Here is a 25799-nt window from a genome sequence, read left to right on the forward strand (position 1 = left end):
CAGCTGGCTTGGACAATTTCAGAGCTTTAATTTCTTTTAGGAACAATCATAAGGCTGAATATGGCATTTCATCCAGGCATATTACTACATTTGTGACACATAAGGACAAAGAAGACAATAATAGTATATGTCAGACGGTACAACAGATTGTGGAGGATGTGAACATGTTTATGAAAGAACAGGATTTGGAGAAAGGAAATGTTTGGAACAGTGATTGAAGTCAGTTCCAGTATGAAAAGTCTTCATCATAAACATTGTCTCTCAGAGGAGAGAAAACTACAGCTAGTGTGTTCCCCAGTCTGTCCATACCTCTACCCACAGATAACAATTGATGTGGCTTTATCAATGACAAGCAGACCAGTAAACAAGTTGTAAATCTGTTTTCAAGAGGCACATGGCAGTTTCTGCCCAAATACTTCAGCCCACAAAACATACATGTGGAGCCAGGCAAAAGTGGAAAAATGACTAAGAACACATGAAACATTTTCCAGTTTGAGTCCTTGGTAAATACGTAACAAGTAGAAAGAGGCTATCACTGAGCGCACTCTTCTAGATCATTATTTCATAATCAAACTTCATTCTATGATTTACAAGTAATTTTTTGCACCAAAGTATACACCTATGTTGCAATATGCTTGGGAAAAGTCAGGTTATGACATTGACATACCCGTATCATCATTTACAAATGTAAATAGTGGGATTTCTGATATTAAACTGTCTGAATGTGAAAGTGATTTTGAATGTAAAACTGTGGCTTCAGTCAGGTGTGCACATTGTTCTCTTCCACTTTGTTTTAACCGCTTCATCGAAATCCCGTACCTGTAGTATGAGAACTAACATAACCATTATCAGGTGGGTAGGATATGTGTTTTGCACTATTATAATTACTTGTTTGCCTTTTGATGTTATGATGTTACATGCCCCTCACTCAAAACCAGATACACACACACACACACACACACACACACACACACACACACACACACACACACACACACACAGACACCTTATTCCTGGCTGTCACCACCATTTCACACTTCTTTGCCTTAAATTTCAATCCCATCTACTTCTTTTCACACTATAATAAGTCTGCTCAGTGTCCAGGAACATAATTACTAAATCCTTACCGCATTGTTAGTGTCTCTCTTGAAGCAGCCATGCACAAAAAAAATTGGATCCATGTTGACCTTCTGGATTCTATTAGATAACTGTCTCCAACAACTGGCGTAATTTGATTCTTTCATATGGACAGAACCTTAAAATATGATTTCGGGTTACACTTCTTATAAAATATAGTTTATGAAGCAGAAAACAAACTGACTATGAACAGGAGCTGAATATATATGTAGAATTTGAAAAAAAAAAACCTTTTTTATATTTCCTGTGGATAGGTGATGAGTCTCACTTTCATCTTAGTGGTCAAATTTATACACAAAACATTTAGTACTGATATAAAGAAGATCTCCATGAAGAGCATCAACCAGAACATGCTGAAGTCGAAGTAAATGGCCCTTTCTTATTAAAACAAGACAGGATATACAGAAACATCTAAACTGCATGCAGGCATGTACCTATCATTTGAATTCTCAATCATCTCTTCAAATCCTATATTTTGGTTCCAAGCAAACAAACAACAAGAAAAATTCTGGTTCCAGCAAGAGGACACTTAAATCACATTACATGAGAATTTCACCAAAGCTATATTTTCTGACAATGCGTAATTTTAAGTATTGTTGACACAATTAGATTGTGAATACTTCCTACAGAATATCTTAAACTATATGCAAACCACCAAAATACTGTTGTGAATGACAGGAATGAAAGGAATTACACTTACACAGAAAACAAAAATAATTCTATTAACTGGTTGGAAAGTGATATAGACAAATTCTGTCACATGCTAACATCAACATAATGATAATTAAAAAGATAAACATTTCAATTCATCAGTGGTACCTAAAAAGCCACTACTTTTTAAAAGTTAAGTGTGTGTGCTATAATAGAGTGAAATAGTTTTTGTTCATTTAGAAACAACCATTATGGGCCATGCCTTATATTTGAATTTTTTTGCATGATCGACATATGTTACACTCTTTTCATAATACGGTCTTCATGACAACATCTACAATTATGGTTTTTTACATTACTTTTTCTTTTTTCTTCTGTAATCATTACATCCAATCCACATGCTGAGAAACTGAGGTAGCCTCTGAACACTTAGTAAGTTGTCATGCTGTTTAACTGGGAAAGTTGGTTATATTGTATTTGTAAACTGGCATATGTCATATATCAGAGAGACCACAATTATGGTTCACTGAATAAACAAAAATCTAATTAAATTCCTGAAATATAAATAAGTACTTGATCATATAACAATAGTTACTGGTTTCACTTTTTGTGCTCTTATACACATAAAATCACATTCTCTGCAGCAATTGTTTTGTTCAGTTTTAACCATGTTACAACATTTGTTAGGTAGTGACCAATACTGTGTAACTGTGAACATAAGCTAGTAATGGTAAAAATATTTTATTGGGTGTTTTCTCAAGTTGCTAATATTGTTACACAAATATGGGAAACAAAATGCAGTATCAAAATTGGTGTATACTTTGTGATAGAAATCACCATCAGTCTATCTATAGTCACATGATTCACAGTGGGCATAGAATTCACAGTCAGAGAAACAAAAAAACGTGACATGATATTGTTGCCGGAGCCGAGCTATTCTAGGTGCTTCAGTCTGGAGCTGCACAACCGCTACAGTCGCAGGTTCGAATCCTGCCTTGGGCATGGATGTGTGTGATGTCCTTAGGTTAGTTAGGTTTAAGCAGTTCTAAGTTCTAGGGGACTGATGACCTCAGATGTTAAGTCACATAGTGCTCAGATCCATTTGAACCATTTTTGACACTGTTTCAAAAACACAAAACAAACAGAAACTGTAACTTCTCATAAATACAATGTCTTATTTTTCTAAGTAACATGTTAAAGATCACAGCACATTGTTAAGATTGATGTTTTTATGTAGGCTACAAAGAAATTAAATTTTTTATGCAACACTCACTATGATGTAAATAACAAAATTATATTTCTTGCACACCTGGTAGGTGCTTTTAGCTTAAGCATCACATTCTTAACATTAACTTGCTAAACAATGAACCTGTTTATCAAGATACTTGCGACTATGGTACACCCAAAATTTCTCATTAAGTACATGATATATTTATTCACATCACTAATGGTAACCATAGAAAATACAGAAGATTGGTTTTCATCTGTAAAATTCTCCAAAATTATTCGGAATTTTTACATATTGAAGAAACAGTTTGTACAGCAGTAAGAACATACATACAAATGTACATCACATAAGTAATGTAACACATGGGCACTGGTGGTTATAAGACATGAAATGCAACATTAGGTCATTCTGACATAGAACATTAGCTCAGTTAGAGGAGGATGGGGTGGGGATGGCTTCGTTAAGAAATTATCCAACTTTCAGCTCTTTTGTTTTAAGGAAAACATGTAAACCTTATCAGGATACACAGATATGGATTTTAAACCTGTTCCTCGTCAATATAAGCTCAGCGTTTTTCAAAGCAAAATCCTAATGAACTGATTCTTCACTCTCATTGCAGATAAAATTTTGGTGAATACAATAATATAATGTATATAGCTCATTATAGTGGATAAAGTAACATTATTTTAAATGTCATTAATTTCATGTATAACCTAGACTGGAAATTGCAAAAGACCACACCATTTTTTATGTCAAATTGTAATTAGGCTGAATACCATGTCTATTGCTTTCAACTTACATCGCACATCTTGTCCCATTTTGGTTCTGCCAATCTGAATGGTGCTCCTCTCTGATAGCTCATCAAGACAAAAACCTTGCTCAAACAGCTCAATGTTCAAGATCTTTGAAACAGCCCTGGTCTATTCATTTCAGTTTCAATAACTCACAGAAGGATGTTGTTCTTATTCTTAGCCATAGTTTTGTGTTCAAATTTGACTCTGGCATTGCAAGTTCGCTCCAACACATTTACGTATATTTACTTACAATGTTTGCATTTTTTAACTTTAAAGTAATATAAAAATGAAACAATTACAACAACAAAATTATCAAGGTAGAAAATACACAGCTCGTTGTTTACACCTTTACCACCACCACCACCACCAACTCCACATATAATTTGTTCAATAATGCTTCATGCACTTATTTATTAGTAACACAAAGATTATGTGGAATGCATACATAAGTTGGCAGCTCATTTCATAAGATGTACATAATTCACTATAGTGCCAAAAAATTCATTATCATGTTGTAGAAATATCCTTTTTCCTCCTTAGAGCTTTTTTGTGTTTGTCATAGGAATCTAACAACTTCAGCTGAAGGTTAGCACATTCAATAACCAATGGTAGGGCAGACTGAAAGTTAGTTTGTGCTTGCCGTAAATTCTGTGGCACTAAAACACCAAACCACCTAAGAGGATCAGAATCTTGAGTCTTAAATTTGGAATCAGGTTTCTCCTCCATTAGTTTGTTCTCATCAGTGATGTTTCTCTTCCGGGGAGCGGGAGTCACATCATCCACTTGTTTGCCTTGATCTTTGAAATCTAACATGAGCTGAAACTCTCTATCTTCAGCTGAACTTTTCTTGTCTAAAACGACCTTACATAGTGCAGTGACATCTGAAGCATCTTCTGAAGGCAGTTGCAATGATGAAACAGAAGTTTTTCCCATTATATAACGAGCTTTGGCGATATTCAGGAAACCAGCTTTCATTAGCTTTTCCAATTCAACCTTGCAACGAATATATTCTTCCATTATTTCCAGTTCCTCTATGCAAAGCAAATCCAGTTTCTTACAAGTTTCTTCAATGTCCATTTTGACCTGTGAAAAGTAATGAAAGGCTATATAGCAAAAAATGAGTTATAACTTATTATAATGCTGCAAAAGAATAATTCCCAAGTATAGAAACTAAATTTTCCTTTCAGTCTTTTACTTGTCAACAATGAGATAACCAAAGTTCTTTCTCTGTTTTGGCTTTTTTGTGCTACGTTGTTTGATTTCAACCTATATATTACTTTAAGAAATTATTACTGAGTCTTGCCTCAGCAGCCAGAGACTATGGTCATCAATTATGCTTCCTTTGATGTCCTATTAGAGAATCAGCTGTTTTTGAGGGCAGACAAAATAGAAAGTATGAGAATTATTTTATCTAGATAGAATTTTTGTTGGCAGAATAAAAATTTTATATTTGGCTGATTGGAGTCTTCCAGGCTGTTACTTTAACTGGCAGTCAGACTTAGCTGACAGACACAGGCAAATCATACACTCATCACTGTGTTATCAGGCACACATATGAATATAAATCACCGTTGAAGTTCCCCACTTACCTTCCTCTAATGTATTTCATGACTGTATAATTCATTTATGGAGTGACAAGACTTCCATCTCAGACAAGATGAATATTTGTTTTATGGGCATAAGGCCATGGTTCAAGACATAACTGTCTGCCTAACATTTCATCTTCCTGTGCTGGTAACATGAGAAATCAGTTACTGACTCAAGAAGGTTCAGCAAGCCAAACGGTTAAAAGCTAAACAGTTCAGGTTGCTGAGCTTGTTTGAGTCTGTAACTGCTTTCTGGGTTATTAGAGCTTCTGATGAATGTCTCCTGCATTGGAAGATAAAACATTAGGCAGACAATTATGCCTTGGACCATGGCCTTATGCACATAAATATCAGCAACATCATACATACCAGACAAGAAAGCCTGCTTTCTGTGATGAAGAGGAATATTGTGAGAAACAATTCAGTTAATGTTAAAATCTAAACAGACTCTTTTCCTCAGTATCAAAATATGAATCAACAAGAAGTTTTAATGCTAGCTGGAAACTGATGGCTAAACCAGAAACGGACAGAGGTTCAATAAGGTAATGACAGGCTTACTACAGTGGTACTGTGCATCGTTTCTTTTTAAGGTGTTTGTGTTCTGTGCTTATCTCAGAACACTGAGCACAATGATTTATGTCATTTACGAATTCCTCAATAAGATTTTCTTATAATCAGTTCTGCATCACTTTCAAAGTGAGTTTTCTATCAAAAAGGGTAGATCTTATTATTTATTCAATAGAATGAAATACCTGAAAATATCAACATATGGTTCAAAGACTCCAATCCATATACAAATTTCAGTACTTCTTACAGAATGTTAGATGCTATAACTACAATTACTTCAAACACTGAATTAAAAGAAACAGATACTACAACTGCTGGTCCCGGGACCTCGTTTTACAATAGATGGGGTAGTAGGGAGGGGGGGATCAGGTGCGACAACAACATTAAAACACCTGAGTCAATCTGGCTCTGGATAGTAGTACGTAACGGGCAATGCCGTCACTGGGTACGGATGAAACCCAGCAAATGATCTCAATAGCTGAAGAGGAATTTGATTTCCAAAAGGCAGAAAGGGAGGAAGAGTGGCTCAAATATATTAGATAAGATTTATATTCCCAGTTAGAAGTATCTGCCAAAGGCCATTTTTCTGTATGTCACACGTGGTGTAAATTCAACTCTTAGGGCTAACAACTTCGTTGCATAGCTGGACGGGCTTGAGTTATCCTAGCAAAATTATTTCTGAAAAACATGGAAAGGATGATTTTACAGGATATTGTTACACTGTAACCATACTCAAGACCAAATATGAAAGCAGGCTCACCACTTAAATACAACACTTTGCACTGGAAGCATGTTTACTACGAACAGCAATGCATAGTTGCACAGAACTAATTTCCGAGGTAGAGTGTGCATGTATTTACATAAATACTCAATACTACAAAATACTGGTATTTATACAAATGTTGAAAATTCTACAATATACAACGTTACAAACATAAGATATTTCAAGAACCTCCCAGGAAAGATAACTACAGAATAACAAATAACTGCTAGTAGTCAAGTATGAACAGGCAACCCGAAGCTTGGCTGCCAGCACAGCTAACAATTATGCCACACTGCATGACTCATAGCTTGTGGCATTGCTCCCCCTTCTGGAGAAAGAGTGATCCACTGTTTTAGAACTTTTCATTGGAAGCGACTGCAGCAAATTGATCTAGATCTTGTCAACAATTCTCTGTATGGCATCACTGGCACATCCTCACACTCTACCCATTTTGTTACATCCTCTTCACCATGATGAGCATCAAAGCTAGCCACTCACTATGAAGCTTGAGGATTGTGGAGTGGGTCATCAGTTTCCTTGAATCTCCCATCATCAATCTACCCCTCTGGACTGTAGTAGGGCTCCATACTGAGGACATGGACACTGTCTCTGCGGTTTTGTCTTCTTAGTGAAGGGTTAGTAACTTTTCCGAGAGTCCCATTTTCTGCATGGATGTAAAAATCTATACTGTCTCCAGGGCTGTCCCTCAGTGGCCAATGCTTGGCATTACAGTACTCTCGGTCTTTCTCCTGGGCATTTAGGGTCTAAAAAAAATGGCTCTGAGCACTATGGGACTCAACTGCTGAGGTCATTAGTCCCCTAGAACTTAGAACTAGTTAAACCTAACTAACCTAAGGACATCACAAACATCCATGCCCGAGGCAGGATTCGAACCTGCGACCGTAGCGGTCTTGCGGTTCCAGACTGCAGCGCCTTTAACCGCACGGCCACTTCGGCCGGCATTTAGGGTCTGTATGTGAGCCAGCTGCCTTGCTTCTTCGGTCCTGGTGATGATGTATCACGTAATCATCCCAACTAGCATCTGGTTGAAATGGGAACAGTGTATCCACTGTTGTTTCAGCCTCACAACTGTGAAGCAAAAGAGCAGTGTAAAGTCTGTAGTGTCTTGCTTCACTTTGCCATATGCGAAAGTTACATAGGGCATTACTAAATTCCCGTCTCTCTCTCTCTCTCTCTCTCTCTCTTCAATATCAACATACATCTAACTCATATCTGTCAATGTGTTATTACAGCATTCTGTGAGCCCATTTGTCTGTGGATGGCAGGCAATTGTCATCCTGTGGGTGATGTTGGAATGTGAGAGTACCTCTGGTACTAGTCTTGACTGTAAAACTTTTCTACGATCAAAGATAATCATAAAGGGGGTTCTGTCCTTCAAAATTATGTCTTTTTCAAGGAACTCAGCACGTTCTGGAGCTGCAGCAGTCAGAACAGCTTTGGTGGCAGCAGAGCACATGAGGTATTCAGTGGAGACTATTATCTGCCAATTGCTATTTGTCAACTTAGGGAACCTACCCAAGTGGTAGTTTCCAATTAGGTGACCTGGTGCTGCTGCACATGGGATTGGTACAAGATGCACCAAAAGTAATTGTGGCACCTGCTTCTGTCATTGGAAGACCTTACAATGGCTAACATAGGGTCTAATGGATCTGTAGAGACCTGACCAGTGATACTTGTGTCTGATTTTGTCTAGAGTCTTCAAGAATCACGCATGAGCATATGGTGGAGCATTATGGAAAAACTTCAGGATAAGTTAGCTGTAGACGAGCTGGGATGGCGAGCAGCTATTTCTGCCCCATTGGATCACAGCTCCTCTTACAGAATTCTCCTTTGGGTGGTTTCTTCTCCTTCAAGGCTTCTATTGTTTTCAACAGTTGTGGATATTACCTCAGTTCAGCAGCATTGTCATTTAATGCACTGATGACTGAGACTGCATCCACACTGCTCTGCTGCACCAAGAGATTCTTTGAAAGCCAGTGGGCATCCTTGTGTTTTGTGTCTGCTTTTCTATACCACTGTGACATTGTATTACTGAAACCTCAGTACCCATCTCGCCAGTCGACCCGATGGATCCTTCAGACTAGACAGCCAGAGTAGAGAACAGTGGTCTGTCACAATGGCGAATGGTTTGCCAAAAAGTATGGTCAGAATTTGTTCATAGACCAAACAGCTGCAAGGGGTCTTTTCCAGTTTAAAGTAGTTCATGTCAGTCTTGAAGACTACTCTGTAGCCATAAGCTACACCTTCTCAGCACTTTCTTAAATTTGTACTAAAACTGCACCTATCCCACAATTGCTAGTGTCAGCACGAAGTTCTATGTAGGCTTTTAGTCATACAATGCTAGGACTAGAGATAATGTTATTACCTTCTTAAGGAAAAGGAAAGCTCTTTCTTGCAGCTCATTCCAGGAAAATTTGACACCTCCTTGCTGTAATTCTTGAAAGGGACTTGCCTTGGTACACAAATTCTTTATGGATTGCTGGTAGTGTGACTACATTCCAACGAAACTTTTTACATCACATATGTACTGAGAAGTCAGAAAATCTGAGACTGCTCTTATTTTATCTGGATTAGGGATGGGAAAAACCAACCGGTTAACACTGATATCTGTATTTTAATTCTAAATAAACAGTATTTTTCAGTATTTGTTTGGTCTTCGTCATATTTCTTCACTAATAGCCGAATAAAAATTGAAATATAAGTTATCCACAGCAGCAGTTCTAAAATTTTTCAGTTTTAAATAAACCTTTTTTGAAAAGGGAGTACTTTTTATTCGTACAGTTTGCACTGATTTGAAATATTGTGTTATTACAGAAAATTGGAAAAGCAATCAGTGCTATTTTAATTACAATGTCAACAGAAACTGGCAACAGCCATGTGCATAAGATTTGGTACAGCAATGCTGACATAATAATGTCCCTGTTGCCATGTGTTGTGAATTAAGGTACACATACACATATGCGTGCAGTTTGCAAGATCCCCCCCCCCCGTTCTATACAGTAGGTTTTCGACATCATCACCGGGCATCTACTGCATTGCAGTTGTCTGTCATTTCTATAATTACAAAAATAAGAGAGGAACGCAATTATGGCAACCGTAAAAAATTCAAAACTTAACAATTCATTCATAGTATACAATTAAAATAGACAGTAGCTGATCTGCTGCCTATATCTACATAATATGCGTTTATCTGCGTGTAGCCCTTCCAGACAAAGAAACACAAGAAACAGAGTTTTTCTACTTCAGTTTCCACCCTTTAGCCCTGACTATTGCTACTGTCCAAATAGTGGTTTGATCCCTGAAACATGATTTTTGAGCAGAGTTTCAAAAAAAAAAAAAAAAAAAAAAAAAATTGAATCAGTAGGAGAAGACTGGTGATTTTTTATAGTATTCATCCACTTATCACTTTTTCGGGATAAGCAGTAAATGGTGGACAGACTCATTTTGTTGTATTTGGCTATATAATTTAATATTTTGATTCCATGTATCTTGAAACTGAGAGAGTCAAAATTTTTCAATCTATGTTTGATTTGTACATTTATTATACGAAACAATAGGAAGAAAAAAATTGAAAGTCAGTTATTTCACAAAACAGTTGAGTGGTTTAACCATCAGATCTCAGAAAATTGTTATGTTGAGCAGTTTAAGAATCAATTAAACCTGGAGTGGAGACTGATATAACTAAAAACCAGTTGTTTCAGTGATAATTGCCATCCGTAATCTGGATGAGGACAAACTCCATCACCATTTACTTGGTGTCCCTAGCTTTTTACTTCATGGGCAGTGAAGAGGCACTTTTCTGGATTCAGGCAGAGACCTGCAGTCTGAACACACTTCAACACCATTTTCAGAAAACTTGCATGTTCTTCAATGTTTGTGAAAAAATGACAATGATATCCAGATAGCAAAGACACGTTATTCATTAAGTTGACAGCACAGGTCGTCCATCATAAGTTCGAAGGTGTTTGGTATGTTACACAGTCCAAACGGTATAATTTTAAACTCACAGAGGTTGCCAGGAGTTACTAAGGCAGTCTTTTCCTGGTCACCCTCATCTACATCAGTTTGCCAGCAGACTGTCTGCATAACCACAGTCAATAAATACTTTGCTACTTTCAAGGAGCCTAAGGTGTTGCCAATGCTTGGCAATGGAAAGGCATTTTTCCTCATGATTCTGTACAGTCGTTGATATTCAATGCAGAGAACTGGCATGTATATTAGATTAGATTAGTTTTTCGTTCCATAGATCGATGCTGAGGAGATCCTCATGGATGTGGAACATTTCAACTTTTTTTTTTTTAGCTGAAATAACAATACTAATAGTATGAACATCATTTGTTTCTATTAAAAAATTCGTCAATGGAGTAGAAGGAATTGGCCACTAGTAAGTGTTTCAGGCTCCTTTTAAATTGATCTTTATTTGTAACTAAATTTTTTATGTTTGCTGGCAAATTATTAAAGATGAGTGTTCCTGAGTAGTGGGCCCTTTTTTGAACTAAAGTAAGTGCTTTTAAGTCTTTGTGCAGATCATTTTTGTTCCTGGTATTGTATGTATGGACTGAGCTGTTTGTTGGAAAAAGAGATATATTATTTAGGACAAATTTCATTAAGGAGTAAATATACTGAGAGGCAGTTGTTAGTATACCCAGTTCTTTGAAGAGGTTTTTATATGACGTCCGTGAATCTACTCCACAAATAACACGTCTTACAAGCTTTCGGACTCTGAAAACTTTTGTTTGACTTGAAGAGTTACCCAAAAATATTATACCATATGACATTATGGAATGAAAGTAGGCAAAGTATGCAAGATTTTTCATTTTTATGTCACCTATGTCTGCTAACACTCGAATTGCAAATACAGATTTGTTAAGGTATTTCTGCAGTTCTGTGGTGAGCTCCTCCCAACTGAATTTATTATCAAGTTGTAATCCCAGGAATTTAAGACTGTCAACCTCTTCTATCTGCTCTTCTTCATACTTTATGCATATGCTGGGCGGAAACCTCTTACAGGTTCTGAATTGCATGTAGTGAGTCTTTTCAAAGTTTAATGTCAATGAGTTGGCTTTAAACCATTTATTAATATCCATGAAAATATCATTAGCAGATCTTTCTAGAACTACACTCGACATACTATTTACTGCAATACTTGTGTCACCTGCAAACAAAACGAACTCTGCTTCTGGCAGTGTAACTGATGAGATATCATTAATGTACACAAGAAAAAGCAATGGCCCTAAGATGGATTGTTGTGGGACACCACATGTAATTTCTTCCCATTCTCATGATGACTGATGACTTAATTCACTAGTCCCTTGTACTGACACCCTTTGTTTCCTGTTTGCTAGGTATGACTTGAACCATTTTGCAGCACTGCCCGTGACACCATAGAATTCTAATTTATTTAAAAGGATGTTATGGTTCACACAATCAAATGCCTTTGACAAATCACAGAAAATACCTGCTGCTTGTAATTTGTTATTTAATGAATTAAGCACATTTTCACTGTAGGTGTAAATAGCCTTCTCGATATCAGAACCCTTCAGAAATCCAAACTGTGTTCTTGATAATATGTTATTTGTGGTCAGATGGTTGAGAAGCTGCCTGTACATTACTTTTTCTAAAATTTTTGAGAATGCTGGCAAAAGTGAAATCAGTCTGTAGTTTGATGGTATCTCTTTATCCCCTTTCTTGAATAGAGGCTTAACATCTGCATATTTTAGCCAGTCAGGAAATGTCCCAGTTATAATTGACTGGTTACACAAGTAACTTAGAATTGTACTAAACTCACAAGAACATGCCTTAATTAACTTTGTTGGTATTTCATCGTAACCACTAGAATGCTTTGTTTTCAAAGATTTTATTATGGAAGTTATTTCTTTTGGTGAAGTGAGTGACACATTCATGTAGCTGAAGCTATTTGCAAAGGCTAGTTTCAGATATTCAAGGGCATTATTTACTGATCCTGACAATCCCATTCTATCAGTAATGGATATAAAGTACTTGTTAAATAGATTTGCCACACTATGTCCATCGGTTACTAATGTGTCATCTACCCTTAATGCTATTTGCTCCAGTTCCTTTCCGGTTCTACCAGTCTCCTCTTTCACTATATCCCATATTGTTTTTATTTTGTTCCCTGACATTGCTATCTTCTTCTCATAGTGCATTTGTTTAGATGTCTGAATTATTTTTTTAAATATTTTACAGTATTCCTTGTATTTAGCTAAATCATCAATATTGGAGCTATTCTTGGTTGACAGATACATTTTCCTTTTTGTCTTACAGGAAATCTTTATTCCTTGTGTAATCCATGGTTTTATTATAGACTTCTGTTTAATTTGAGTAACTTTTACAGGAAAACAGTTTTCAAACATGGTACTGACATTGTTCATGAATGTATTATATTTTTCATTCGTGTCATGGGCACTATAAACATCTTTCCAGTTCATATCTTTGAGCAGTTTTCTAAAACACTCAATTTTTGGTTGACTGACTACTCTCCTTTACTCAGACTTAGCAGTCTTGATAATCTGCTCAGAATTTACATCTAAAACAAGGAGCTGCATGTCATGATCTGATAGTCCATTTATTACAGGTTTTATGATATGATTTTGTTCCTTTGATCTGCCTATAAAAATGTTATCAATGGCTGTCCTTGAGGATTTAGTGATCCTAGTTGGAAAGTTTACAGTGTGAGTTAGATTGAAAGACAACATTACTAACTGCAGTAAATGTTTACTGGAAGATTGCATTAGAAAATCTGCATTAAAGTCACCAGCAATCAAAATTTCTTTGTTTCTTCCTGTTAAATAACCCAAGAGAGCTTCTAGATGATTTATGAATAGATTATAATTTCCTGCAGGTGCTCGGTAAATAGTTACTATTATATAGGATCTGTTATGGAACTCTACTTCTGTTGCACATGCTTCTAGATGCTGGTCTAAACAGAATTTATTAATGTCAATGTTCTTGAATTTATGGCAGTTTTTAATACATGTGGCAACTCCTCCTCCATCCATATCTACTCTGCAGAAGTAGGAAGCTATCTTAAATCCTGGAATGTCTAACATATCTATGCCAGTGGTCAGTTGATGTTCAGAGAGGCAGATTATGTCAATTTGGTTAGAGGAATTCATTTCATCAATACAAATGAGTAGTTCATCAATTTTATTTCTGAGTCCCGGAATGTTCTGGTGTAATAAAGATAACTGATACTGCATACTAATGGGATTATAACTGCTTTGGCTAAGATGAACTGGCAGTTTCTGATTACTTTCTGTTAAACATTGTTTAAATGGAATCTGTATGCTAAAATCTGACTCCTGTTCAACTGTTTTCTCAAACTGTGTGTGTCTGCCAATCTCTCTTAAAACTCGTTTTCTTTCCCCCTTCCCTATCCTAAAACAGGCATTCCTCTGACACCTGTGACCAATGGTATTTTACCACTTGTGACAGTGCCCCCCCCCCCCCCCTACATTTTCTGCAATCAACCCAGACAGTTTTCCCTTCCCTTTCCTATTGAGGTGAAGGCCATGCCTAGTGTAGTCCCACCTATCGATAGCATCCACAGGAATCAAACTAATATGGGACCCTATATCCGTCCTAAGCAGCCACTCCAACTCCAAGTTCACCCTCCTGACGGAAGAGTTCAAATGAGGCCCATCATGGCGTCTCAACACAGACACAAATCCCACACTCGTATGCTTCGTTGCTGATGCTATCTTCACCAGGTCACTCTCTATGGAATAATCAGAGTCTCTGTCAATGTTGTTTTCCGGACCACCAACTATAACCACGGCATCCTCCTTCGTGAAATCTTTGCATAAAGAACCTACATCCTCTGTTACCTGACTCAGATCTGCACTAGGCTTGAAAACGTTTGTGACCTGGTACTCTGGACCTAGATTTTCCTGCAGTAGTTGGCCAACACCTCTACCATAGGAGCTACCTAACAACAGAACTTTCTCTTTCTTTACAAATTTCCCTACCTTTTTCAAGTCCTTGAAAGCTTGTTGTGCCCTTTCTACAGCTTCAGCTACATGAGGCTCATCCGATTCTGACTGAGGCAACAGGTCAAATCTATTTTCAAGATTTATGACAAAGCTGTCTGATGCTCTCCTTTGCCTGTTCCCCCTATTAGCTGTTGCCACTTCCCACCTCTGTTCACCCGTCTCCCTCTTTAACCTGTCCAGTTCCTCCCTTGCCTTGTCTAAGTCAGCTTGAAGAGCTGCAATTTTTCCTTCCTGTTCCAGTATTTTCCGGTCTCTACTGCAGATCCTACAATACCACTGGTGAGCCTCATTTATGTCCCCATTTCCCATGCCACTACATTCGCCCCAATGAAAGAAACTACAGCACCCATTCTGTTCCAAGACATTCTTTAGCCACTTCTAGTACTGTGTCCCTGTACCTTGTCCATTCCTTTTCCAATGACTGTAATTGACTACATTCAACTAACTGGTACCTTTCTGAGATCGCTGTTATGTACTTGTGCCTGATTTCCTTATCCTGAAGTTTCTCCACTCTTATCCTCCTACATATGGACCTGACCTCCTGCACTTTCGGCCTCACAATCCCAGTTTCACTGCAGATTAAATAATGATCAGTGTCATCAAAGAATCCTATACACGTGTGTCCCTCACAGCCTTCCTGAATTCCTAATCTGTTATTACATAGTCAATGACAGATCTGGTTCCCCTGCCTTCCCAAGTATACCGGTGAATGTTCTTATGTTTAAAAAAGGAGTTTGTGATTACTAAGCCCATACTGGCACAGAAATCCAAGAGTTGTTTCCCGTTCCTGTTGGCCGCCATATCCTCTCCAAATTTCCCCATAACCTTTTCATACCCTTCTGTTCGATTTCCAATCCTGGCGTTAAAATCACCCATGAGCAGAACACTGTCCTTGTCCTTTATTCTAACAACTACATCACTGAGTGCCTCATAAAAACTATTCATCTTATCTTGATCTGTCCCTTCACAATGCGAATATACTGACACAATCCTAATTTTCTTGCTGGACACTGTCAAATCTATCCACATCAGTCGTTCGTTTACATACCTTATTGCAACTACGCTGGGTTCCATTTCTTTCCTGACGTAAAGCCCTACACCCCATTGTGCTATTCCTGCTTTGACTCCTGACAGGTAGATCTTGTATTCTCCCACTTCCTCTTCTTTCTCACCCCTTACCCGAATGTCACTAACAGCTAAAACGTCCAGCCCCATCTTACTTGCAGCCTCTGCCAGCTCTACCTTCTTCCCAGAGCAGCCCCCATTGATATTAATAGCTCCACATCTCATTACCATTTGTTTGCCAAGTTGTATCTTAGGAGTCCCTGGTTTGTCAGTTAGAGGTGGGACTCCGTCACCTCCGAAGGTCCGAGACATTTTGCTCTGATTGTTCCCAGCATCATATTTAAAGTACCAGGGAAGCAGGTTGCTAGCCTTACTTGCCCCGAGTCCCATTGGGTTTTACCCATAACGGCTGAGGGACTAACCGGTGGATTTGGTAGTCTTTGCCGTATGAGCACAAAGGTGACCATGACTCTGAATATGTCCGAGATGCCCAGCCTTATTCCAAAGTAACTGGTATCCCGACTGTCGGGACCACTTACTTGGCCACTCATACGTTGCCCTTGGTTCATGAACTATGACATGACTACAGGAACCCACACCATGAACCACCCAGTGTTGATAAGGTGTTTTATTGCAGGCCACTTGGTTTGTCCTTTCTCCAGGCCAGTTTTGAAGCATTTGAAGACTGACATGGAATGTCTATCACCTTTTGATGTTGTTCCTCGGTCAGGTCAGACACTGCTGGCAGTTCAATGTAGCTTCCTCTCCTACTCTCTGCACTGGTAGTGGCACACAATTCCTTGCCGATGACACTACACTGCTCTTCCTGGATTGGCTTGGCTGTCAATAACACATATCTTTAGGGATGAGTTGTGGATACTCAAAATGATTAGTGATGCAACGTTTTCCTTGACCAACTACAATGCTTATGATCATCGCTGGCATGTAGAGTTCTTCTGTGAGCCTGAGTAACTTTTTACAAATGACAAAAGCTTCACTGTTTAACTGAGCATCTCGGCTGACAACTGGAACTTGTCTTGTTGATGATAATGATGATGAGGTAACAATGTCTTCAATGGCAAACTACTGCTCAGAGTAATCTTTGTCATGTGCTTGTTGGAACAGCTTCCTCAACCTGGAGCTCTGATCTTCCACAATATATTTATGACGCCTGCAAGGAATCCCATCCAATAATAACATTATGACTGAAATTCTGTCAAATGATAAATTCAAAGGGAAGTGTAATGTCATTGATAGCTTTTCTTGCAATACATGTTCCTGTTGGCTGGGCATATTTCCCATTTGTGACTTTCTGCACAATCGCTTTTGTATCACAGAAAATAGTCTTCTTTAGCTGACAATGATAAGCACCTGACATCAAAGAAAATAAAGCCCTTGAGTTGGTTAGTGCCCAGACAGCTTGGCCATTGATGTTAGCAATCAAATTTCTGGAGATCTTCGTGACTACTGTCCATGGAGGATTTGTATCTGTGGCAACCTCATATCCGAGATGGTTGTCTCGCTTAATTTTCCTGAAATTGGCCACTAGGCAAATGGCTGGTACCTCTGTACGGTGACAGATAATGGCTGTGGCATATTGGGGAGCAAAATCATCCAGAGAACTTTGCTTAATTGGAGAGACAGTGGTGTCAATGTTTTCAATTACTCATCGTTTCCAACAAACAATGTTACATTATAACCACACTCAAGTTCAAATCTGAAAGCAGAGTCATCAATGAAATGGAAAACTTAGCACTGGAAGCATGTTTATCATGAGCACCAACACATAGCCAGGAAGAAAATAACTTCCAGGATGGAAAGTGCAGCTATTTATAAAAACATTGAATATTCCAGAATATGCAAACATTACGAACATAAGATATTTCAAAAACCTTCCAGAAATAATAAATATGAAACAACAAAAACTTGTGATAGTCAAATTTCAACAGCTGACCTGCAGTATGACAGCCAGTGAATTTAACCACTACACCACACTGCATGCACCAGAGCTTGGGGTAATATGGATTACCTCCATTTACTGAGGCCAACACAAGCAAACTATTGGATTGCGGAGAACATCCACAATCCCATAAGCTGTGTGAGGGAAGAGCTAGTTAGTTAGTTAATTTCAATTTCCATGAAACATTTTGCACAATAAATCATAAAGATGTTGAATGAGTCATTTTTCAGTCACATTACAAATTAAGATTTTGAGAATGTGTACCATAAATATACAGACAATACCAAAGGTACACCTGCATGCTTTGGTACAGGGTTTATTCTTGACCAAATAGATAAACACAACTTAACTGAAGAGAGGAACAGGTAAAGGCACTGACATTGAGTTTCTGTCACAGCATTAGCCACTACACCATGGAAGTTCATTTTTAGATTTAATGCTATCCTCTTATTAGGAGATATAGAAATACATACGCCATAAATATCACATACTGGTGAGTTCTCTCTGTCATGTGACTCAGACCAATTTTAAATATGGCACCAAAACAGGGGCACTTATTTCTGTAATTGGAGCAGATGCATGATAAATGTGTTGCTTTAGTAAAAAGACCTACAGTGTGACATTAACTTTGTGTTACGCAACTCTCCCCTTCAACAACTGAATGACAGCATGCATGGAAAGAGAAATTGAACCACAGTGTGTCCACTTCTTGATTAGTTAATCAATTTGCTTATTTCCATGAATTCCTTTATGACTTAGTATCCAGAAAAACCTTTTATTTCCTACTTTTATGACATGAGCAGGCTTAGATCATTTTAACTACTGAGAACATCTACTAGATCACTTGGTGGATCTATACAAAAACTGTTAGAGATGTAAATGTTCTTTCATCAAGTACAACTTATTTATCTTACAGCTGCATACATATTTATGCTATAATGAAATAATTCAGCTGTATAGCAATTTTAAAAAAGTTGGGCCAATCTAGACAAAACCACGAAATTTGGAACATTTGACAGTAGCAGCAGAAAAACTGACTCAGCCTCAGAATGGGGATCAATTCAGGAAATGTGACATTTCCCACACTTACTCTGCAACCGCCTATTTCCCGTGTGTAATGATTGCTTCCTTACCTGGCAGGAAGACGGCACTCCAGGGTCCCTGCTGGCTATGAAACAGATTGTGAACCTGACTAAATTATCAAAAAGTGCTGACACCAACTGGATACCACCATAAATGAGGCACAGAAGCTATAAAATTTTGAAGAATCTTTGTACATTTTGGTATGTAGAATAAAGCCAAAAAATTAACTGCAACAATTATATGGACTTTGTGATCATGGAGAACATTGTCTCGTGTCAATTTTCATGTTGCATAATGACTTGAAGAGTGGGTGGCAATCTGAAAATGCACTTTTTTTTTTTATCTTTTCAATGAATGAATTAACTTAAAGAAAATGACTGCAAAACCTAGGGGAATGTTTACCTACAATATGCAATTGAGTCTGAGAATAACAACCAGATGGCCCTAGTACATATGAGTTGTACTGTAATTTGAATATTTTTCTTCTTCAGAAAATAGTGAAAGATACAGCATCTAATGTCAGTAAAAGTATCCAACCTTTAAAATTAATTTTCAGAGAGTGATTTTTAACAGAAAGAACCCAATTTTAATGTTTCCTCTCTTGCAAGTTTCCCTCCCTTGCACTTTTACTTCATACTCATAAAAATAATAAAAAACAATCAGTCTTCATTTAAATTATACTTTTTCTTTTAATCTCTCTCTCTCTTCCCTCCCACCCATTTACTTGCATCCTCTACTATTACTCCCAACTTTTACGAAATGGCTGAATTTTAAATCCCACATTTTATTACCCATTCTTCAGTCTCAAACTTCCTGCCTTGTATACTTTCCTCTCTCCCCCAGCATAAATAGAATTCTGGCATACCTCCTTTTTACATCTACATTCTTTATTTTTCACTCTTACCCACACACACACACACACACACACACACACACACACACACACACACACACAGGTCGGTGAATAAGAGAAATCTTAGCACTCAGAGAAACTGGCATTTTTAATAGAGGTCTACCTTATAATGCAAATAAGTAGGAGTCAGAGGCTTCTTTAAAAGAAAATGAGATAGTTCTTGTTTTTAACACTGATCCTGTGTTATTTTTTTTTATTTTTATTTTTTTTTTTTTTTTCCTTCAGAAAGTGTTTTTCCTTCATTACCCCCTCAGGAAAGTTTATATTACTAACGTTAGTGAAATAAAAAAAAGAAAAAACAAAAGTGACAGACTAAGCCAGTCATGTACAAGGGCAAGAGTATATTCAAAATGTCATACGGCTTACATTCTCTGTAGCTTAGGTGACTTTTGTAGGCTCATTTGAGGTTGTTTCCTGGCTTGCTGGATCACAAGTGTCCTGAATAAAATGGTTCAACTTCCCCTGCACCACTGTGGTAGATTTCAAACAGTTACCATTTGCACCCTGTATATCTTGACAAAAATAAATAAACAAAAATAAAAAATAAATAAATAAAACAGAATAACTTTCTCCACTGAAATCAGTATGGGTTACAAAAATGTCAATCATGCGAAAGTAATTCATGTTTTTCCTCATAGGCCCTAAATCCTCAGTGTTACAGATAGAGAAAATCAATCTAATCTGGTGTTTCTAGACTTACCCAAAGTTTTGAATTGAGTACTACACTGATGACTTCTGAAGAAAATATTTTCTGATGCAATATGTAAAAAGATTTGCACCTGTATTGTAAACTTCCTGACAGGTAGGACACCACTCATTACCCTTGATGAAGAATCATCCACAGACATTGTACAAATGTTTTTGGTGTGGACAGGAAGTGTAATATTACTGCTGCTGCTCAACAATTTTAACAAATTAAGGGGATATTTAACTGCACAATATAGTAAACTTCCGAGATTAGTGACACTGTCAACAACTGACAGAACAGCTCCCCAAATTGTGCCTGGAGGCCTGTCAAAATGTCTGTTGATATGATTCCTCTGTTGGCAAGAAACTGGATAATTATGCGTACACAGGAGACTCAGATATACTTCCTGTATGTTTCTGGGTATATACAACAATTACACAAAGATACTGCTTCTGGATCTTATTGGAAAGACTGCGTTGGTAAATACATCAAATGTAAAAATTACACGATCCACATTGTTTGATAACGAAGCTGTTTTTTTGTGAAGGTTGGATACAGAGACATGTCATATTTAATAAATGAAGTATTCTACCTATCATCATACACAATGTACATATGGTATCATATCCACTAGAGGCATACAACATTCACACTTCAATGCAGGGTTAATTGGTGTCTTTGACACAGCTTCATCAATTCACAACCAAGTCTTTGGGTTACTGAACCACATGATACTCCTGCCAATATAGTGATGATATCATCACCACAGGAGGATGTGAGCTTTAAGAAATGGCCAATAGTTGAAATCATTAACAACATAAAAACATTACCACAAAAAATGCTAATTTTTTAAATGGGAATGAAGCCCGGGAATATTGTTATTACAATGACCACAGGCTGTAAATAAGGCTTTTCATCAAGGATGAAAACGTTCCTATTTAACGCAAGGTGTATGAAAAGTGGAAGACTGACACATTTGTCACTTTCGCCAAATCAGTTTCACCTTATAACCTAAATTAGACATCATGCTATGCTATTGGTCAGTCACTAAAAACTCATAAAAAAAATACAGTCAAGATCATCAGTCTGAATGAATCACCATCTCCAATAAAACTTTATATGTCTTGTAAACAACATGCTCCAACATACAACAAAGAAGAAATGTGATTGTGACAAAACAGAATTGTAACATGTAGATACAATCCACTTTGTGGTCTCTGTAATCTATGTAATACAATTAATATGTGTTGAGTACACAATAAGCAATACCTATAAAACAGTATTTCCAAATAAATCAATTCAAGTAAATTCAAACTGAAATCTACAAGCAAAACTGTGAGCAAAAACATTCCGTATGCCATCCACTTAGGTAAATACATAAAAATCTGGAACATTCAACTGGAAACCAAACCTAGCTAGCAGTGTCACGGTACACATAAACACACATAATGTAAGCACGTAGCCTGCATGCACCATCACAGTCAGCAGATTACTGAATACAAGTTGTGAGATCAAAAACTGAACAACATGACTGGATGGTTACTGTTGTTATGAATAAAATGTTACCTGCAGAACGACATCATGTGGCATATGAATTGTCTAAAACACGGTTATTAAAGAAGTTAGTGTATAATAATGAGCGGAAAACTCACAGATTTACTTATATATAATGGTTTTCCTTCGGTCTTGTTTCATCAGCACGGCAGAAAATTGCACTCTTAAGTTCAACCAGAAAGAAGAGCGTGTACAACACACACATAACACTTAAGAATTACGTTGACAGCAAATGTCACAGTTCTTGTTAATTTGTTGAATTCGTTGTATTGTAACAGTTAGACGGCATATAACATACTTAAAGTAAGAGTAATGAAAATTTCCTTACGGTTTTTTCTGTAAAACCAGTATGCTCCATTTCAAGAAAATTCACTCCGATTTTTTGAGCAATTAAAAAAATTGAATTACTAAAATTGAGTGTTAATTTTGCCTGTCAAACAGACATTTGGCAGTTGCTCGATGCTGCATTAGTAAATAATGGTAACGTTCATTTACACTCTCGAAAATTATTTCCAACAACACGACTGATCAACTGTCCACAGTTTACAAACACTAGTATCGGCTTCCGTCAGAGATTTAATTTAGCGTTTGAAACTTCGACCATAGATATTAGTATCTATGGTCGAAGGTTTAAAACAGTCGGGTTGCCAACTTATTGGAAACTTGTACCAGACAGAAACTACCTCCATGGACAGAACATTGCTTGACAGTCAGAAAAGTTGGAAGATACCATCGGGTAGTTTCCCCCACAGAACACCACCCAAGGGCAACTGCCACTATAGGTGGAACTGCTCTCACCATCTCTCTACTGTCCATTTCACAATGACTGACCCCTGATTTTGAGCTCATATTTTCGTTACATTGCATAACAAACATTGATTTGTTGTACCTTGCTGGCATCGTGGAAATGTTTACATTCATTTGGAGTTTGAGTTTTAAATTTTAGCTGAAATGGAGCCGACATACGTTGTAATATTTAAGAGATATTGTGCTTTTTCGAGCATTTTTTGCAGAGTGTGTGATTTGAAGAGTCACAGATGTCAGATAGTAAGTAAGCGAAAAAGAACTATTGCAGTGTATGTCGCTCTCACTTTAACTAGAAAGTAATATTCATACACTAAATAAAAATAGATATTTCCACGTTTCAAGAAAGGTACAACACATCGATGTTCGTCATGCGATATAATCGGAATATGAGCTCAAAGTCATTATGAAATGGATAACAGAGAGGGTCGTGTTTGTTTCACACGACTCTGAAGTGTTCGTATTGCAGTGCTGATCTCCGAAAGCGATTCATAATTTTTTTAATACTGGTTCATTGTTTTGCCTACGGCTATAGCAATAAAACTGGGTAGTCAGACACTACTTTTCACAGGTAACTACTTTAGCTAAATTAATACTCATGGTTTCATGGAGGAAAGGAGGATATAAGATGAACACCAACAAAAGCAAAATAGGATAATGGAATGTCGTCAAATTAAGTCAGGTGATGCTGAGGGAATTAGATTTGGAAATGAGACACTTCCAGTAGTAAATGAGTTTCGCTATTTTGGGAGCAAAATAACTGATTACGGTCGAAGTAGAGAGTAAACAAAATATAGACTGGAAATGGAAATCCTTTCTGAAGAAGAGAAATTTGTGAACCTCTAATGTAGATTTAACTGTGAGGAAGTCGTTTCTGAAAGTGTTTGTATGGAGTGTAGCCACATATGGAAGTGAAACATGGATGATAAATATTTTATACAAGCAGAGAATAGAATGTTTCGAAATGTGGTGCTACAGAAGAATGTTGTAGATTAGGTGGGTAGATCACATAACTAATCAGTAGGTATTGATTAGAATTGGGGAGAAGAGGAGTTTGTGGCACAACTTGACTAGAAGGTTGGTAGGGCATGGTCTGACTCATCAAGAGATCACCAATTAAGTATTGGAGGGCAGTGTGGAGGATAAAAATCGTAGAGGGAAACCAAGAGGTGAATACACTAAGCAGATTCAGAAGGATGTAGGTTGCAATAGGTACTGGGAGATGAAGAAACTTGCATAGGATAGACTAGCATGGAGAGCTGCATCAAACCAGTCTCTGGACTGAAAACCACAACAACAACAACATGGTTTCAACAGGGACTGACTATTTCAACTAAATGACTTGCTTGTAGGATCCCGAAAGATAATGCAATAAGAAGCTTGTGGGTCAAGGCATTGCGATGAAAATGCTGAAAACCACTGGAATATTGCAGAGTACATTCAGATCATTTTTACAAAGTTCACGTAGATTGAACGACGTTGCCATGTATTTTCTCATTTCACTCATAAATGCAGAATATAAGTTTCACAAGTTGTTTCTTAAATAATTGTAATGTTTCACTGTGTTGTGAAATTTTTGGAATTTGAAGTTAGACTGGTATCTGGCGTCCCTGTACTGGGTGCTTTTACTTAAATGACTACGTGTTATGCTAACACAGGGTGTAAATATCGTAATATAGCAAGAAATAGGTCTTCCAAAGTTTTCAACCTTTTTGTTCCTATATTTGCGTCCAATGATAATTATATGTGTGACCTGTGCTATTTATATGTTTTCAGATTACTCTGCTATTTTTTAAAACCATATACATTATGATTTATGGTGATATGTATGTCTACATGGAAAAATAAGTGTGTGCTAAAAAAGGCTGCTGTGAATCAGTTGTAGTACATAATCTCCTCTTAAATGCTTTTGTGTGGGCTTCTAAAAACTTTCATGTGATTGTATACATTACGTAAATGATATGAATCATACTGCAATGTGATGACTAGTTGTGGGAAACTTGTCATGAAACATATAGTGTGCTAAAGATATGATTAAATCATTACATGACAGCAGTTTTCACTTTGTTAAATGCAGTTTCTGATTCTCTATTCCACTGTAATTTGTTGTAAAACATTGAAAAAAACTGAAGTTTTAACTGGACATAAGTGATGATGTATCAACGTACCTGTCTTCTCAAACTCCTCGCTGCAACAGTGATATCTGTCGTCTCTTGGCTGTCAGTGGTTCCACAATTAAGATATATGTGTATGTGACACTAAGCCTTCGTTTTGAGTGTGTGTGGCGGTTTATTGTGGTAGACATAGTATACCCCATCCTTGGAGAGGGCCCTTTATTAGTGTATGGCCTGTTACTGGATCTACATCACTGCCACTTAGACATTTACTCGGACATTTACACTATGTGGACAGCATTGCCATACACATGATCACTGGTGATTCTCTATTCTTAGAACTCCAAAAAACAGCTCCCAGAGTCCACTCAGCAGCTACCTAAACCAGTGTCTGTACTGTGCTCAACAGCACATTATATACGAGCCATGCTAGGACCACCAATTCAAATCAACCACATCGATACCACCCAAGAAACTGAATGTGGTGAAGAAAGAATTTTATTTTACGCGGTTCCAAGGGATCTGTCGCCTGTCAGACAAAAGAGGGGCGTCGCCCTCCACATACTTCCAAGGAAAACCAACGGATGGCGAGCATGTGGTGATTACTGGCAGCTGCCAGCAGAAAGTCGTATACTCCTAGCTCACTTATTTGTTACATAGTTTAATTCTTAATTTCTTTGCGTGTTTTTGGTACTTGCATTGTTTAATTCATAAATTTCGGGCGTATTATAGTATTTGAGAGTTGTAGCATCGCGTTTTAGTACCCGAATAGTGTAAATTCGCGAAGTCGTCTGTCTTCTGTTTTTGTTTTGAACGGCCAGTGTCGGTTGGTCACAGCCAGTGTGCTCCCTGCCGCCGT

At 37.5% G+C, this 25799-nt stretch overlaps 1 protein-coding gene across 2 annotated transcripts; it reads right to left on the reverse strand.

Annotated features, from left to right (window-relative positions):
- Nucleotides 1-2513: 2513 nt before the first annotated feature.
- LOC124605559 (coiled-coil domain-containing protein 115) lies at nt 2514-22577 on the reverse strand. 2 transcript variants are annotated; one of them, XM_047137322.1, is made up of 2 exons: nt 22351-22577; nt 2514-4893 (listed from the first exon to the last, which is right to left on the reverse strand). In XM_047137322.1, exons 1-2 carry the CDS (start codon nt 22378-22380, stop codon nt 4318-4320), a joined length of 606 nt encoding a protein of 201 aa, XP_046993278.1. In that variant the 5' UTR covers nt 22381-22577; the 3' UTR covers nt 2514-4317. The 2 variants fall into 2 exon arrangements, with proteins under 2 accessions (XP_046993278.1, XP_046993279.1); XM_047137323.1 differs by lacking the exon at nt 22351-22577 and adding an exon at nt 20147-20268.
- Between the last annotated feature and the right edge of the window lie 3222 nt (nt 22578-25799).

The sequence above is a fragment of the Schistocerca americana genome, chromosome 3, assembly GCF_021461395.2.
Source record: "Schistocerca americana isolate TAMUIC-IGC-003095 chromosome 3, iqSchAmer2.1, whole genome shotgun sequence".
In the NCBI taxonomy this organism is placed as follows: domain Eukaryota; kingdom Metazoa; phylum Arthropoda; class Insecta; order Orthoptera; family Acrididae; genus Schistocerca; species Schistocerca americana.